Consider the following 16,082-nt stretch of genomic DNA (forward strand, 5'->3'; position numbering starts at 1 on the left):
GAGTGGGAAAAGCCAATGTGAACCGATGAATGGATCAGCTGTAATGTGGAAGCCCTAGGGTGTTCTCTGTCACCGGGTGTGGTGGCACACACCTTTGATCCCAGCACTCAGGAGGCAGAGGCAGAGGCAGAGGCAGAGGCAGATCTCTGAGGTCGAGGCCAGCCTGCGCTACAGAGAGTTCCAGGACAGAGACAGCCAGGGCTACACAGAGAAACCCTGTCTTGAAAAACCCATGAAATAAAACAGATGTCCTATGCATCAGGAACTAAGAGTAACTAGTGTTTTCAGGCACTCATCCACAGCATCACTTTGGGAGTCTTCAGCTCCAGAGTAAGGCATACGGTGAGTACTCTACACTGTATAGCTCTCAGTGAAAGAAGCTTATTAACATACATTTCCTTCACCAGGCACGATGGCACACACAGGAGGTAGAGGCGGGTGGATCTTTGTGAGTCTGAGGCCAGCCTGGTCTACAAAGAGAGTTCCAGGATAGCCTGAGCTACATAGAAAACAGTCTTGAAAAATCAAAACCAAAACCAAAATCAAACCACTTCCTTCAAATAAATATTTTATTTTATTTTATTTGGTTTCTCGAGACAGGGTTTCTCTATGAAACAGCCTTGGCTGTCCTCAAACTCACAGAGATCGGCCTGGCTCTGCCTCCTGAGTGCTGGGGTCAAAGGCGTGCGCCACTACTGCCCAGCTCAAATCAGTATTTTAATAGGCACCAACCAAAGCAGTAAAACATCAAAGGCAGGTACCTCCAGAGGTCAACTAGGCTGTCTAAAAACACCATGGGGCTCAAGACCCCAGAGCCACCAAGGACTCCTCAGGGTCAGTCATCTCAACAGGCTCAGAAGCCAGTTTAATCCGCAGAACCTCAGCAAAGCCTTCGCCAAACCAGCACGTGACATGTGCTGTGTCGATCGTGAAGAAGAAAAGGCGGTCCTGACAGAGCTTCCTTCGGTACACAGACCGAGGGTCTGCCGACAGCACAGCCTCAATGGCACACTTGGCTTCCTCTGTGGACTGAAAGTATTTAAATGACATCTGACCGGCATCTGCAATGAGAAAGACACAAGCTTGTACTTAGGATCACGCAGGTCAAACTTGGAGACAGTGAGTTTCGGCATGACATGTGGTAGCTCCGCAGGTCACATGAAAGGAACAGGGTCTGGAAACCTATTCATGTCAGAGACTTGTGCCTCCAAAAGTTCTCTTCTACTGAACAAACTATGAGTGGTGTATTTTCCACAGGTCTCCAAAACAGGAGAGGCAAGCTTTCATTTCCATCCACAAATACCACTCTTTCATGTTCAGTCTATACTTCAACTCTTGTCCTCTTCCTAATGGAAGGGACATTGTCAAGGAAACAAGTGGCGGTCTCAGCATTCAAGGCTGCCCACCACCCACCCCAGATATCTTTAATTCAACACTTGAGAGGTAGGGGCAGGTGCTGTGGAATAACCCTTCTATACGCTGTGAATATGCATTACTCTCATTGGTTAATAAAAAGCTGACAGGCCGGCAGTAGCCAGGCAGGCAGGCAGGCAGTTAGGCAGGAAAGCCAAACTGAGAATGATGGGAAGAAGGAGGGTGGATTCAGAGAGAGACACCAGCCAGCCACCCAGGAAGCAAGACATACTAAAGGACAGGTAAAGCCATGAGTCACGTGGCAATACACAGATTAATAAAAATGGTTAAATGTAAGAGTTAGCTAGTAACAAGCCTGAGCCATCAACCAAGCATTTGTAATTAATATAAGACTCTGAGTGATTATTTGGAAACTGGTGGTCAGGAGAGAAACATCCAACTACAGGCAGGCAAGATCTCTGTGTGAGTTTAAAGTCAGCCTGAGGGTTGGGGATTTAGCTCAGTGGTAGAGTGCTTGCCTATCAAGCACAAGGCTCTGGGTTCGATCCTCAGTTCCACAAAAAAAAAAAAAAAAAAAAAAAAGTCAGCCTGATCTACATAGTAAACCCCAGGCCAATTAGTGCAGAGGGGAAGAGAGAAGAAGGAAAGGCAGAAAACCAGGCATCTAAATCCCACTGCTAGAAGCAATGCCACATTCCTAACAGATGGAGAGTCCAGGACAAAACTTTAAAAGACCCATTAAGAAGCTCAGTACAAGGCCGGGCAGTGGTGGCGCACGCCTTTAATCCCAGCACTCAGGAGGCAGAGCCAGGCAGATCTCCGTGAGTTCAAGGCCAGCCTGGGCTACCAAGTGAGTTCCAGGAAAGGTGCAAAGCTACACAGAGATACCCTGTCTCGAAGAACCAAAAAAAAAAAAAAAAAAAAAAAGCTCAGTACCCTCAGAGAGGCTCAGTCATGTATTTCAGGTAAACAGATGGTCACCCTTTCAAGTGACAAAAACCTCCCATGTGTATGCATTCTTTAACAAAAATAAAGTATATATGGGCGGGCTGAAGAGATGACTTAGCAGTTAAGAGCACTTGTTTTGCAGAGGACTCAGATTCAGTTCCCAGCACCCATATGGTAGCTGACAACTATCCAAAACTCCAAGGGATCTAACACCCTCTTCTGACCTCCTTGAGCACCAAGTACCCATGGTGCGCACACACCCATGCAGGCAAAACAATCACATGCATAAAGTAAAATAAGTAAATCATATATGTGTGTGGATGTGTATTTTAAGGAACTGGTGAGAACATCAGTGAGTAATGATGTTTGCTGCCAAGCCTGACAATCTGAGTTCAATACCTAGTGGTGGAAAAAAAGAACTGGTTCCTGCAATTCCACATAGGCACTATGGTGTGCACAGGTGCAACACACACACACACACACAGACACACAGACACACACACACTCATAAATAAATAGATAGATAGATAGATAGATAAATGTTTGGGGGTGCTTTTTTTTGTTTTTCTTTTTTTTGAGACAGGGTCTCTTCTGTGTAGCCCTGGCTTGCTTGGAACTCACTATGTAGATCAGGCTGGCCTCAAATTCACAGAGCTCCTGCCTCTGCCTCCCAAGTGCTAGGATGAAAGATGTGTGCCACCATGCCTGGCCAAATGGTTTTTTGTTGTTGTTTGGTTTTTTGTTTGTTTGTTTGCTTGTTTGTTTGTTTTGAGACAGGGCTTCTCTGTGTAACAGCCCTGGCTATCCTGGAGCTCACTCTGTAGACCAGACTGGCCTTGAATTCAGAAAGATCCATCTGTCTCTGCCTCCCAAGTGCTGGGATTAAAGGCGTGTGCCACCACCACCCTGCTCCAAATGTTTTTAAGTGGCATATAAAATCCCATGTGGCCTCATGCCCTTACTGTATCCTCTGGGACCCTCCTCAGTTCCCTGTGCTACATGACCTCTCAGCAGCCACACCCCTTCCTCTTTGGCCGTGCACTGGCTCTCCAGAGGCTGGCTTCCTTTCCCTGGTCAAACTAACTCACTCCTTCATCTCCTTGCTGTCTGCTCTTGTGTGTCTCCTCAGTGAGGCCCCCTCTGGTCATCTATTTCCAAATGCAACCCTCTCTCTTTGTTACATCCTGTGCCACCATTATCTTCTAACAGTGTATGTTTCTATGTGCTTTGCACTGCCGTGTGCTGACTTCCTATGCCATTAGAATGCAAACTGTGGAGGCAGGGGTTTCCTGATCCTTTCCTCCAGGCAAGAACAGTGCTGGAGAGGCTCAGTGAGCGGCTGCACAGTAAACAAATGCATTTACCTCACCCTACGGCCATGCTGGCTATTTACTGAAAAGTAACACAAAAACAGCTCTCAACCCTTTGGAGATCTGTCATCTCCTTGGAAACCAGCTACTTCTTGCTAGCATCCTCATTCCCACCTCTTAACAGCCACCAGCTTCCTTCACTCTCCATCTGCTATGAACTGGGGAAATCAAACAACACATGCTAAGAACCATGTGTTAAATGGGCCTCCCAAACAGAGCCCTGCGGCCTTCCTTTGGAAGGAAGTGCATGTCCTGTGGGGGGAAGTACTACAGCAGGAGGGTCTTCTCTCCCCGTGAGATCCTGGGGTCCCTTGACAGAAGAAAACAGATACCTCTTTGGCCAGACAGAAAAGCAAGAAAGAAATTGGGTGTACCCAAGTATAAGCAAGCACCATCCACCACCTGAATGCTGTCAGAAAAGAGAGCAGGGAGATGCAAGCAGAGCAGGGAGAGGCAAGCAGAGCAGGAGAGGGCTCAGTGGTTACAAGCACCTGCTGCTCATACAAAGGATTTGGCTTTTACCACCTACGTCGGGCAGCTCACAAATGCCTGTAACTCCAGCTCGAGATCCAGAGCCCTGCCCTGGTCTCCACCATCACCTACATTGACACATACCCCCAAGACAGACACACGTGATTACAATCAAATAAATATTAAATCAATGAAAGGCTGCAAGTCACGGGCATCTCCTGAGGCAGCGGTCACTCTCGAAGCCTTCTGAGCACCTCCACTAACCACCAACTAAACAGCTGTCACAAAGAAAGTGCCCTGTGATCGGGCACTCAGTTTATAATCCTGCTCCTTAAAAATCCAGTCATGGTGGGGCTGGAGAGATGGCTCACTGGTTAAGAGCATTAGTAGCTCTTCCGGAGGTCCTGAGTTCAATTCCCAGCAACTACATGGTGGCTCACAGCCATCTATAATGGGATCTGGTGCCCTCTTCTGGCATACAGGTGTATATGCAGATAAAGCACCATATACATAAAATAAATTTTTAAAAACTATTTAAAAAGCTGGGCAGCAGTGGTGCATACCTTTAATTCCAGCACTCAGGGAGAGGCAGGTGGATCTCTATGAGTTCAAGACCAGCCTGGTCCACAGGGTGATTTTTCAGACAGAAACCCTGTCTTGCAAAAGGGGAATATATATATATATATATAAAGGGGGTTGCTGGAGAGATGGCTCAGTAGTTAAGAGCATGACTGCTCTTCCAGAGGACTCAGGGTTATTCCCAGCACCCCCATGGTGGCTCACAACTGTCTGTAACTCCTCACACAGACATATATGCAGGCAAAACATCAATGAATGTAAAAATAAATTATTAAAAAAAACACACACTGACAAATATTCCATATATATAAAACTGCTTTCAGAAGTGTCAATCCTGGCTAGATTTCATATAAAGGAAAGCTCATCAGGTGACCAGGTCTGCAGCTGACATGCACAGGCCCTGATCCCCAGCACAGTAAGAAATGATACAAAACGTGCGCTCATCTCTCACTCAGGCCTCGGGGACCCTAGGTACCCTAGCTTACCTCCTGAACTGAGCTTCCTCAGGTCCATGTCTGCATGAGGAGTAAACCGGACTTGTAAAGAGGCGGCAGGAGCCTCCTTCACCCAAGTGGGGACGACACTGCAGGGCGCTCTATCAGCAGTCCCGGCACGGCAAGAAGCCCATGGTGTCTCTGCACTGCTCCCCTGCAGGGCCAAGGCTTGTTCCACGTTCCTTGACCTATCTGTGCCTTCGTTCAGAAAGCTCTTCAGATCCTGTGGGCCAAGCTGCTCTTCAGACATACCCACACTGTCACCTCTGCTTGATTCCAGCACCAAATCCACTGTTCTCTCTCCGTCCTCAGGTACAATGTGCTGGGTTTCTGTACTGTCTCTAGACTTCTGGGAGTTTTCTTCTGGGGTTCTGTCTTCAAGGCATTTCAGTTTCTCCTCAGCGCTCTGGCAGTGCTGTGCTTTCCCACACCCTGAGAGCAGGCGCTGGTCACAACTGTCAGCTGTGCCATCAGCCTGGGACGCAGCCCTCGGCTTATGGCAGTTATTCTGCATATTAAAGTCCTCCAAAGGCTCCAAGTTCTGTGGTGAGTCATAGTCAGCAATGTAGGGCTTTATGTCTAGCACAGGTGTGCCATGGATCATGTCAATTCCAGACAGGTACACAGCGCCCCCTGAAGGAGAGAAAGATCCTCTTATGTGCTTAGAGTAGACAGCAGTACAGACAAATGGAGGGAGGGAGGGTATCTCCTAAGTCTCTCTCCAAACACCTGCTTGCACTTCACTGAGCCCATTCACACTGTTCTGCCTGGAAACCCACATCTTCATCTGCCAAATTCCTACTTCTCAAAGCTCACACAGAACACATCATTTACAAACCTTCCTGGCTCTTTCTTCTGGGTCCCACAGAGGCATAAGTGAATAAATCTCCACTCAAGCCTTTGCATACAGAATGGAAATGGCTTACCATGCCTCTGTGCCTTGACAGTGAGCAGGCCCCCGGAACACATGTTGGGGTTCACTCATCTTTACATCCCTCCTAGACACATGCCAGTCTTAAGCATGTCACCAAAACCAATGTGTATTTCCACTGTGGCAAACAGACTTTAGGAGGCCTGACATGCTCCCCAACTTGGTGCCCATGCCCTGTGTAACCCCTTCTCTGAGTTTAACTTAATCTAAGCCAAAAAATATGGCAAAAGAGTTCTGATACCCTCCAATGATGATTTCCATATAGGACTCTTTGCTGGCCACAGACTCAACCTGACCAACTCTCCCTGCAGCCCAATGAAATGCAGAGGCATGCTGGGAAAGCCCAGGTGCCAAGCAGCCATAAGATGCCCTAGAAATGTGGGCAGCCTTCAGGACCTCAGGGTACCTCCAGCCAACACCAGCATAAAGCTGGGGCCCTCGGTCCTACACCAATGAGGAAATGAACATTACAACAACCTCACTGAAGAGGACCAGCAAAGATGAGCCAGCAAAAATGAGCTCCAAAAGCTCATATATTTGAATACTAGGTCCCCATCCTGCTGACCCTTGAAAAATAGCAATGTTTTAAATACATCATCAAGGTGTGCTGCCTAAACGGATACATTTTGGATCATTTTATTACACAGAACTAGAAATATGTCCAGGAAGACTCAAAAAAGTCAGCAGGGCACAAGACTCTATAATTAAATATTAAGACAGGTCTCCAGCTATCCCACTTGGATAGCTGTTGTCCACTTCCTGCTACTCGTACAGTCTCCTACCCTGACTCTTAGAACGTTGACTGAATGAGAACCATATACAGCAGGTGTTCACATTGATTCTGACTCTATTTAAGAAAAACATGATTGCAAGAAGATCCAGATGTGTGAAACATTCGATGTGCAAACCTGGACTGTCTAAATGACAGGTCTCACAGGAGACCAAGAGTTCAGAGGAAACTCCTATGCTGTTCGTGGCTCCAGGCTGTTATTTATCCCTGCACATGAACATTAGTTACTATGCTTTTCTCTCATCAACTGGCCTTCTGACACAGGAGTGACTGGTTCATGATCTTTATGATGGCTAAAAAAGAAGCACTCCTGTCTCCACCCCTACACTATTCATAATTAGTATTTGCCCATTCACTTTTCTGATTCACCTCCGTCAACAGAGAGAGGCTAAGTTCTCTGCGAGCAGGAATTTTCATGAGTTAAATCACCAATGTATCTCTATCGTCATCTAAAGAACAAGATGTGTAGTGGTAGCTTGAATGGGACTGGGCTTTAGAAGCTCATCTATTTGAATACTTAGTCCCCAGTTGGGATTGTTTGGCAAGGATTAGGGAATGTGCCTTGCTAAAGAAGGTGTGTCACTGGGGGTGGGCTCTACAATTTCAAAAGCCCATGCCTTTCCCAGTTAGCTCTCTCTGCCTCAAGCTTTTGGATCAAGATGTAAGCTCTAAGCTACTGCTCTAGCACCATGTTTGCCTGCCTGCTGCCATGCTCCCCACCATGATGGTCATGGCCTCTAATCTTCTGAACAAACACTTTCTTTTAGAAGTTGCCTTGGTCATGGTGTCTTATCACAGCAATAGAAAGTAACCAAGACAAGCAGTTTACACGCATGCTCAGAAAATGTTCTAGAGCAGTTATCCAATTTGGTATCTTTTTTTGGAGGGGTTTTTTTTCAAGACAGGATTTCTCTGTGTAGCTTTAGAGCCTTTCCTGGAACTCACTCTGCAGCCCAGGCTGGCCTCAAACTCACAGAGATCTGCCTGGCTCTGCCTCCCAAGTGCTGGAATTAAAAGCATGCACCACCACAACTCAGCTGGTAAGCCATCTTAATAAAACCAGGTGGAAAAGCAATGACTTTGCTGGAAAACCTACTGACAATTGAGAACAATTCAGCACAGTTCAGGTCCCAAAAAGAACAAAATAGCCTCTCGACTATTTAGTCCACTGTCCTGAAGAACACTGAAAACCTACTGTGTAAGATCCTCAGCAACAAAAACACTGTTGAGTCAGAGAGGCAGGCCCTATGCTTCCGTCCACTTCAGGAGCAAGCTATCAAGATGCAGCCTGGAATGGGCTCCCTGCTCCTATCTACATCTTCTGCCTCTCTAACAAAAACTTGATCTGTTATTCAAGAGTAAGAAGCTCTCTGAGCTTGGGTAGAACTCTTGGGTAGAATGCTTGCCTATTACGCACAAAGCCCTGGGTTCAACGCCAGCACCATGTAAAATGAGTATAACCAGTTCTCGGGAGGTAAAGACAGGAGATCAGTGGTTCAAGGTCATCTTCAGCTCTATATGAATTTCAAGGTCAACTTGGATACATGAGACCTTATACCCAAAACAACAACGAAACAAAACCAAGAAGCTCTCCAAAAACGTCCAATTAAAAGCAATCCCACATTCTACAACGGCACTTCTAAAGTCTGACAGACGTTAAAGCCTGTAATGTAATACCCCAGGCCACTAAAAACAGCACAGCTTTCTGCTTTCCACATGTGCATGAACAACTGGGCACTACACATCCAACTGAAAATAGTCAGTGAATTTTAATCATCTTTTAGTTCCTACATCCCAAGTCTTAAAAAGTTATTACTAGTCTAATGATTACAAAATCTACGAGTTTTTAAAAGTAGCACTGGCTTTTTACAGCAGAATGATAAAAACAAGCTCCGAGCACCTTCTAAGAGCTGGTTTTGTAGTGTTTCCAACGCTGACACCCTTTCAATCACTGTGCATCCCTAAGTGTCTGAGGGCTCTCAGGGTGATGCCACTAGTGTTGGCATGAACAGTAACTAACAGTGAATTCGAGGCTGATTTTATAAGACTTTCAGGAGGAAGATAGGAAAGGTCAAAGGAGAAGTGAGTGAGCAACCTTCCTCCTGTCCAGCATGGCCAATGTCAGTAAAGTAGAAGTAAGTGAGTTACCTTCCACCTTCTCCAGTGTGGCCAGCATTAGTAGAATACAATGAGTGAGTTACCTTCCACCTTCTCCAGAGGGCCAGCATTAGCAGAATACAATGAGCTACCTTCCACCTTGCCCAGTGTGGCCAGCATTAGTAGAATACAATGAGCTACCTTCCACCTTGCCCAGTGTGGCCAGCATTAGCAGAATACAATGAGCTACCTTCCACCTTGCCCAGTGTGGCCAGCATTAGTAGAATACAATGAGCTACCTTCCACCTTCTCCAGTGTGGCCAGCATTAGCAGAATACAATGAGCTACCTTCCACCTTCTCCAGTGTGGCCAGCATTAGCAGAATACAATGAGCTACCTTCCACCTTGCCCAGTGTGGCCAGCATTAGCAGAATACAATGAGTGAGTTACCTTCCACCTTCTCCAGCTTGGCCAGCGTCAGTCCTATGGCATTAGGGCGATGTGGGCTCCTTGTGGAAAACACTCCGGTCTTTGCCCCATTCAACCTAGGTGGCTGCACTTTTGCCTTGTAGTTCAAATGGCCATTTTTGTGAAAAACAAACAAAATCCTATTGAAAATAAACCAAACCACTTGTTTAAAAAGAGGACAAATTAGTATAATGATTTGAGAAGGGAATGCAATCTCCCACTAATTAACAGAAAGAATAGTTTTTCTTAAATTACCAGTCACAGAAAATGAGCCCTCCCTCCATCCTTGTGGGAAGAAAGTCATCTCCACATGCTTAGTACTCAACACAAAGACTGGCATACAGCAAGAACTAAGACTTGTACGTGGCCAAGTGAACACCATTTGAAGTGCCTGCTGTTTGCCATGTAGTATGCTAACATTTTCATACCCATTTAGTACCGTAACAATCCTAGGAGGTATTATTTAGCCCTCACTCTGAGGATGAAGAAATCAAAGCTCAGAAAAGTTCAACCTGGCAAGGCCTTTTTAAACAGAATATGAAAGCCAGAAACCATGAGGAAAAACAGTAACAGGTTTGAATTACTTAAATCATTCAATCTAGGTCTAGGAGATGTTTGCTAAACATAGTGGGTTAGCTGATATTTACAATATATAAGTCATTCTTACATTAAATCATCAAGTAAAGAATTCAACACAGGACTCAAAGAACAAGAATGTACAACAGCTCACACTGAGTCTCAATAATAATTCAGAGGACAAACTAAAAACCTAACACTGTGTTTCTCTACTGGGCAAGGTAAACATGGACAGAAACAGAATTCCTACTGAGAGCAAGTAGTATCCAAATTTTGAAGGCTTTCTGTCTTTTAGAAAGGGTAAACTGAATTCTTCAAAGGCCTACAACAGAGCCTTTCTCTATAAAATGGTAAATAGTTTAGGATTTGAGGCCAATCAGTAGCGGTTTAAACTATTCTGCTACCAGAACAGAATTTTACAGTGGTAAGTAGCCACACACAATACATAAACCAGTAGCATGCCATAGACAGTATACAGATTCAGATAATGCTACACATCGGGTGCAGCTGTGATCCCATAAGCTAATGTACACAAATAAGCAGTGAACCATATTCAGTCCACAGGCCACAGTTTGCTGAGAGACCAGCATAAAGACCCATGGGCAGGGTCAAGGAGGTCTATGGTTTCAGTTCAACAAAAGGGAACAAGCTGTAGTTAAAACATGTTCCCTTAGTGACTCCCAAGATCCTAAAGGTGCTCAAATATGCAAACATTCAAGTGTACAAGTTGAGTATGGAAATCCATACATAATCCATAATCAGATAAGGATGGTATAGACAGCAGGCTCCAAAGTTGCCTTCAACTGGTGTGTACTTTCTCAGGGCCCAATCTACCATTTCTAACTATAAAACAACTTACCAAACATGAGAAAACTGTTCTAGGCCCATCAAGGAATGTTCAGGATTATTAAAGATGCTCTTTCTGATCTTCAAACAGGCTCTGGAGTGGCTACAGATGGATGGCTGCCTTGGAGTACCATTCTTGGCGGTGAAACATGATTCCAAGTAGCCTATTGGCTCAGTGTAAAGATTTCCTGAGAAAGAAAATTGGGTAAGATTACTCAAAAGGTCAAAGATGTATTGGTTTCACAGTTCTAAAATCTAGGTACAACACAATTATTAAAAAACATCATGTTTAAATACAGAGTACTGCTATGTAGCTCAGGGCAGCCTCAAACTCATGAAACTCTAGCATCAGCCCCTTGGGATCACAGCTGTGCACCAGTATACCCACCTCAATTTTTATTTATAATTATATAAATACATAAATTATATTAACATAATAAATGTGTTGATTATATATTAAGGTATAATTTACAATTATAATTTATAGTTATGATTACTTCTTTGTATGCTCTCTGAAGACATGCCCCAGATCTCCATTTTACCTCATTTGCATTAAATCTTATTAGCACAACCATTAAGACTATAAATCTGAGACTGTCTTCTCACAGAATATTTTCTTAGTTTTTATAAAAACTGTATTAGTTATACAGAGAAAAAAATTATATGTAACATGTATGTAAGTAATGTACCAACCAGCCACACCAACCACAGTGCCTAACTGCTTGTATCTCTGTGGATTGCTTCCTGGAACTGCAATCTGTGCTTTCTCAACATCTGTTTCCTTCCATAATATGATCTTATCAGATGTACTTTGGGGCCTAAACAATACTTCATTTACTCTGAATTCTACAAAAGCAGACACCACACTGTAAATTATCTTCCTAGACTGGCTTTCTCTGTCCGTCTATATTATGTATGTTTTTGACAACTTTCAAGTTTTTTTCCAAGAGTATTTTTGGGTACTGCTGTATTATTTTTGCTTGTTTGGTTTTTTTTTTTTTTGTTTTTTTTTTTGTTTTTGTGGTTGTTTTTAAATCCTCATCCATGCTCCCGTGTTAAAGGATTAAAGACGAAGAAACTGACAAATGCCAAAAGACACCATCAACCACATACCTCCTAGTTCTCTGTATCTCCCTAAGGAAAAAGATCATAAAACACACGTGGTCGACCCAGCTAACTACTGTGTTGGAAGTAAGGCCAGGCCACACCCCGTAAGGAACATAATACGTCACTCTCGTGGGCCGGGACACATCACGTGATCCCGGGGACACGTGACCCTCACTTTGGCGGCAAGGACAGGAAGGCCCGACGGGCAGTTCGCGTTCTTCTCGGTGAGGAAGCCAACCGCTTAACATGACGTGCCCCGGGCACGGCGCCTCCGGTTCCCTATAATTTACCTGTCTCCAGGGCCGGCTGAGCGCAGCCGCACGGGGCTGCACACTCCGCCAAGCTGCGCATGGCTGCGGCCCGCTGAGTCGTCCACGCGCCGTGCGCAGCTTTCTGTTTCCGCTTCCGCCCTGTAGGCTTGGGCGCCTGCGCAGTAGTCGCTGGGTGCCGGGTCTCGGAGAACGCCGGCAATGGCGGGCCAGCTGCCGCGTGGAGGGCTGAGTTGGGCACGGAGAAGCTGTGCGTGCGGCCCACCTTCCGCCCATTATGCGGCTCTGGCGCTCTTGGGAAAGCCTGCAGTGTGCCCTCCGAAGATGGGACACGTGGGTAAAGATGTCCACGCAAAGACACCCTTGAATTATAAATGGCCTCCGTGACCAAAGAATGACCCAGTTTCAAAGGGAAATGATGTGAATATCTATGATCACATAGCAAAAGAACTGGAGTTGAGGGTGCTTTTTTTTTTTTTTTTTAACATTCATGTGTGCGTGGGAGCGTGTGGAAGTCAGATGACAGTGTGGGAGCCGGTTCTCCCCTTTCACCGCGTGGCTCCGGGGATCAAATTCGGTTCGTCAGTGTTAGTGGGTCCCTCCGCCGAGCTAAAGAACGGAGGTGTGGGGTATGGGTTATATTTACCACTCTGTTCCACTTTTTCAGCAGTAACTGTTGCTTGAATAAGAAGCCCAAGTAAATCAAGAGTGGTGCATGTTACAGCCAACCTAGGCTAGGAGTTAATGTGGACGTTTCTTGAGCGCCAAACCACAGGAACCAAAATGAGAGTAAAGAACCAGCACATACGTTGGAAAGCTGGGATTTCAAAATCTCGTGGGTTTAGAAGGAAGTGGCGTGGGGAATCCACCACACATTACCTGTTACATAAAATATTGAAAATACGCAAGTCCGAAGATTAAAGGTTTAGCCATGAAAAACTTTCTTCTAAGTTCATTGTCACTGACTAGCAAGTCACTAGTAGGAAATAACCAATATTAGGAGGCAGGTTTTAAAGAAGAAATTGTGAGTTTTTTAAAAGTTAAAACTGATACTATGTCCTTTTATCAGGAGTTTTGTACATGAAGTTAGGAAAAGGCTTTTTTTCCATTTTTCTTTTGGGGGTACTGGCCTTGTCTAGCTGGAGAAACAATTTTTGATCACCATTGGGCAACAGCTGCGGGCTTTTAAAAAGAGCTGAATAAGCTGCAACTGCCACTAGTCGGCGCTGTTAACACCATAGTCAAAACTGAAACGTGAAAGGTATTTGTTCTCCGGAAAGACATGCTAGTCACTTGATAATCATACCAAAAGTGTAATTGCCAACTGTACCAACTGCTGAAACTCAAAGTAAACTTGGAGACACTAGACCTAGGAATCAGCCTTTAAAAACACCACAAGGGGGCGGGGGCTGGAGCGATGGTTCAGCAGTTAAAGCACCTGCTATTCCAGAGGATCCAGGTTTGATTCCCAGCACCATGTGGCAGCTCACAACACAAAATTAAAAGCTGGGCATGGTGGCCTTTAATCTCAGCACTGGGGAGGCAGAGGCAGGCTGATCTCTTTGAGTTGGAGGCCAGCCAGGACCACACACAATTTTTTTTAAGTCTTCAGATGTAGTTCCAGCATGCCCAGACTCCTTGCTGCCACAGAAGAGGACAGAACAAAGTGGAGCTAAAGTGGATTCTTGGGAAATTATAATTCATGATCTCAAAGCTCTAAACCAACAAGAAAACAGGAATAATTTGAATCACACTGGGACCTGGGTGTAATTAAGAAAGTAGCATGGATTTATAGGAAATGGTGAAGGAAACAGGATGAGGGCGAACTAGATGGCCCACTGGGTACAGTACTTGCCATGCAAGTAGTGGACTAGAGTTTGGGTTGCCAGCACCCATGTAAATGCTGGGTAGGTGTAGTGGCCTGTAGGAGGTAGAGACAAGTAATCCCTGGAATAAGCTGGCTAGCTCAAGTACCAACTCGGGTCAAGTGAGACCCTGCCTGAATACACAAGATGGAGAGCAATTGAGGAAGACAGACATCAATGTCTGGCCTCACATGCATGTGCATACACGGGCACTCATGAACCCACACACTTTCACTAGGACCCAAGAACACATTTACACAGATATTTTTTTTTTTTTTAAGCAGACTGGGGATGTAGCTCAGTTGGAAGAGCGTTTGCCTAGTATGTGCAAAATCCTTGGCTCAAGCTCTCATATTGCATAAAGCCAAGTATGGTGACACATGTTTATAAGGTGAGTTTCAGGCCAGCCTGGACTCTGTAAGAACCTGTCTTCAAACAAACGATAAAGAAAAGAAAAACCTGAGTAGTTAAGAGCACTTGTTGCTCTTTTGAGGATCTGGGTTCAATCCCCAACACCCACATAGATAGGCATAACTCCCTATATCTAGTTCTAAGGGATCAGATTCTGTCTCCTGACTTCTGTGGGCACCAGGCATGCTGTGGTGCACAGATCTAGATGCAGGAAACATACACATAAAAAAAAAATTTTGACTGTTTAAAACCTTAGAGCATAGGCCATTCAAAAAAACAAGTGTATCTAAGCCTAGATGTCACTTCCAGTAAAACCCTGGGGGAGAGTCCTGAGCACCTATATTCTTGAAGGCTCCCCTGATGGCTGTCATGTACCATGAGTGCTCTGTGCCACCCATTGTGAGGGGTAGGGCTTGCCTTTTTTATACAGCATCAGAACCTAGCACATGGTCTTACTGAGTGAGCTTTTATTTGCCAAAGTTTGTCTTATTTTTAGTCTCAAATGATAGCCCATGGAAAATCCAAACCAATTGGATACCAGGGAATATTTTCAGATATTTTCCCAGAATTGTTTGTGTGCCTGCCCCTGGTCTCCGGTCATTTTCAGTTCACTATGACCATTGTCACCAAATGAATTCCTGAAATACAAAATCTTCAACTTCTTTGTAAAGCCTTACTCCTCAGTTATCTAATAAATGATTAAGTCATTTACATCTACAAGACTACACCTAGGCCTGGAGACATGGCTGAGCCAATTAAGACTACTTTCTGTGACCAAGTGTAATGGTATATGCTTTAGATCCTAGCACTCAGGCCGAGGCAAGCAGATCTCTATGAGTCTGAAGCCAGCATAGTCTATATGGCTGGTTCCAGGGCATTTTGGAGCTATACAGTGAAACTTTGTCAAAAGAAAGAATAAATACACTGCTCTCCAAGAGGACCCAGGTTTGCAGGTTTGCTTCCTAGTACCCATGTTAGATGTCTTGAAATCTTCTGTAACTCCAGGTCCGATGGATCTATACACTCCAATAATAGATTCACTGCCTCATGACAGATTTTTTTTTAAATGAAATCTCAGAAGTATTTTCTTTATTCTTTTTTTTTTTTTTTTTAAGATTTATTTATTATGTACACAGAAGAGGGCGCCAGATCTCATTAAAGATGGTTGTGAGCCACCATGTGGTTGCTGGGAATTGAACTCAGGACCTCTGGAAGAGCAGTCTGTGCTCTTAACCTCTGCGCCATCTCTCCAGCCCTCATGACAGATTTTTAACATGTAAATCAACTGTTCCATATGGACCTGACATTGACTCAGCTCCAGAAAAAAAAAAGAAAAGTCCAGATTCACACACAGAAGTAAATGACATTTATAAATTCCAAAATATTTTGCAGGAAGTTCCAGAGTAAGAAATGTTCAGATTAGCTCAGAGAGCCTTGTAAAGCTTGAATAAAGCTCTGATATTACAACAGCAATAATTGACAAAAT

General features: G+C 44.7%; 1 protein-coding gene across 3 annotated transcripts; it reads right to left on the bottom strand.

Annotated features, from left to right (window-relative positions):
* Positions 1 to 655: 655 nt before the first annotated feature.
* On the bottom strand, positions 656 to 12,483 carry Trmo (tRNA methyltransferase O). Of its 3 annotated transcripts, none has more exons than XM_036178651.1 (5): positions 12,342 to 12,483; positions 10,958 to 11,132; positions 9,505 to 9,662; positions 5,228 to 5,869; positions 656 to 1,061 (listed from the first exon to the last, which is right to left on the bottom strand). In XM_036178651.1, the coding sequence occupies exons 1-5, from the start codon at positions 12,400 to 12,402 to the stop codon at positions 802 to 804; spliced, it is 1,296 nt and encodes a 431-aa protein (XP_036034544.1). In that variant the 5' UTR covers positions 12,403 to 12,483; the 3' UTR covers positions 656 to 801. The 3 variants fall into 3 exon arrangements, with proteins under 3 accessions (XP_036034544.1, XP_036034545.1, XP_036034546.1); XM_036178652.1 differs by lacking the exon at positions 12,342 to 12,483 and adding an exon at positions 12,058 to 12,138; XM_036178653.1 differs by lacking the exons at positions 9,505 to 9,662; positions 12,342 to 12,483 and having other exon boundaries at positions 10,958 to 11,018.
* Between the last annotated feature and the right edge of the window lie 3,599 nt (positions 12,484 to 16,082).

Source organism: Onychomys torridus, chromosome 2, assembly GCF_903995425.1.
Source record: "Onychomys torridus chromosome 2, mOncTor1.1, whole genome shotgun sequence".
Classification (NCBI taxonomy): Eukaryota; Metazoa; Chordata; class Mammalia; order Rodentia; family Cricetidae; genus Onychomys; species Onychomys torridus.

What these genes read in the sequence shown, in the direction of transcription:
- Trmo (XM_036178651.1), bottom strand. Translation starts at nt 12,402, where the DNA reads ATGCGCAGCTTGGCGGAGTGTGCAGCCCCGTGCGGCTGCGCTCAGCCG. An exon ending in CAAGCTGGAGAAGGTGGAAG is followed by an intron (nt 5,870 to 9,504) that starts GTAACTCACTCA and finishes TCTCTCCTTCAG; the next exon opens with GGGGCGCTGTGTACCTGTCT. An exon ending in GAGGAAGCTCAGTTCAGGAG is followed by an intron (nt 1,062 to 5,227) that starts GTAAGCTAGGGT and finishes TTCTCATTGCAG; the next exon opens with ATGCCGGTCAGATGTCATTT.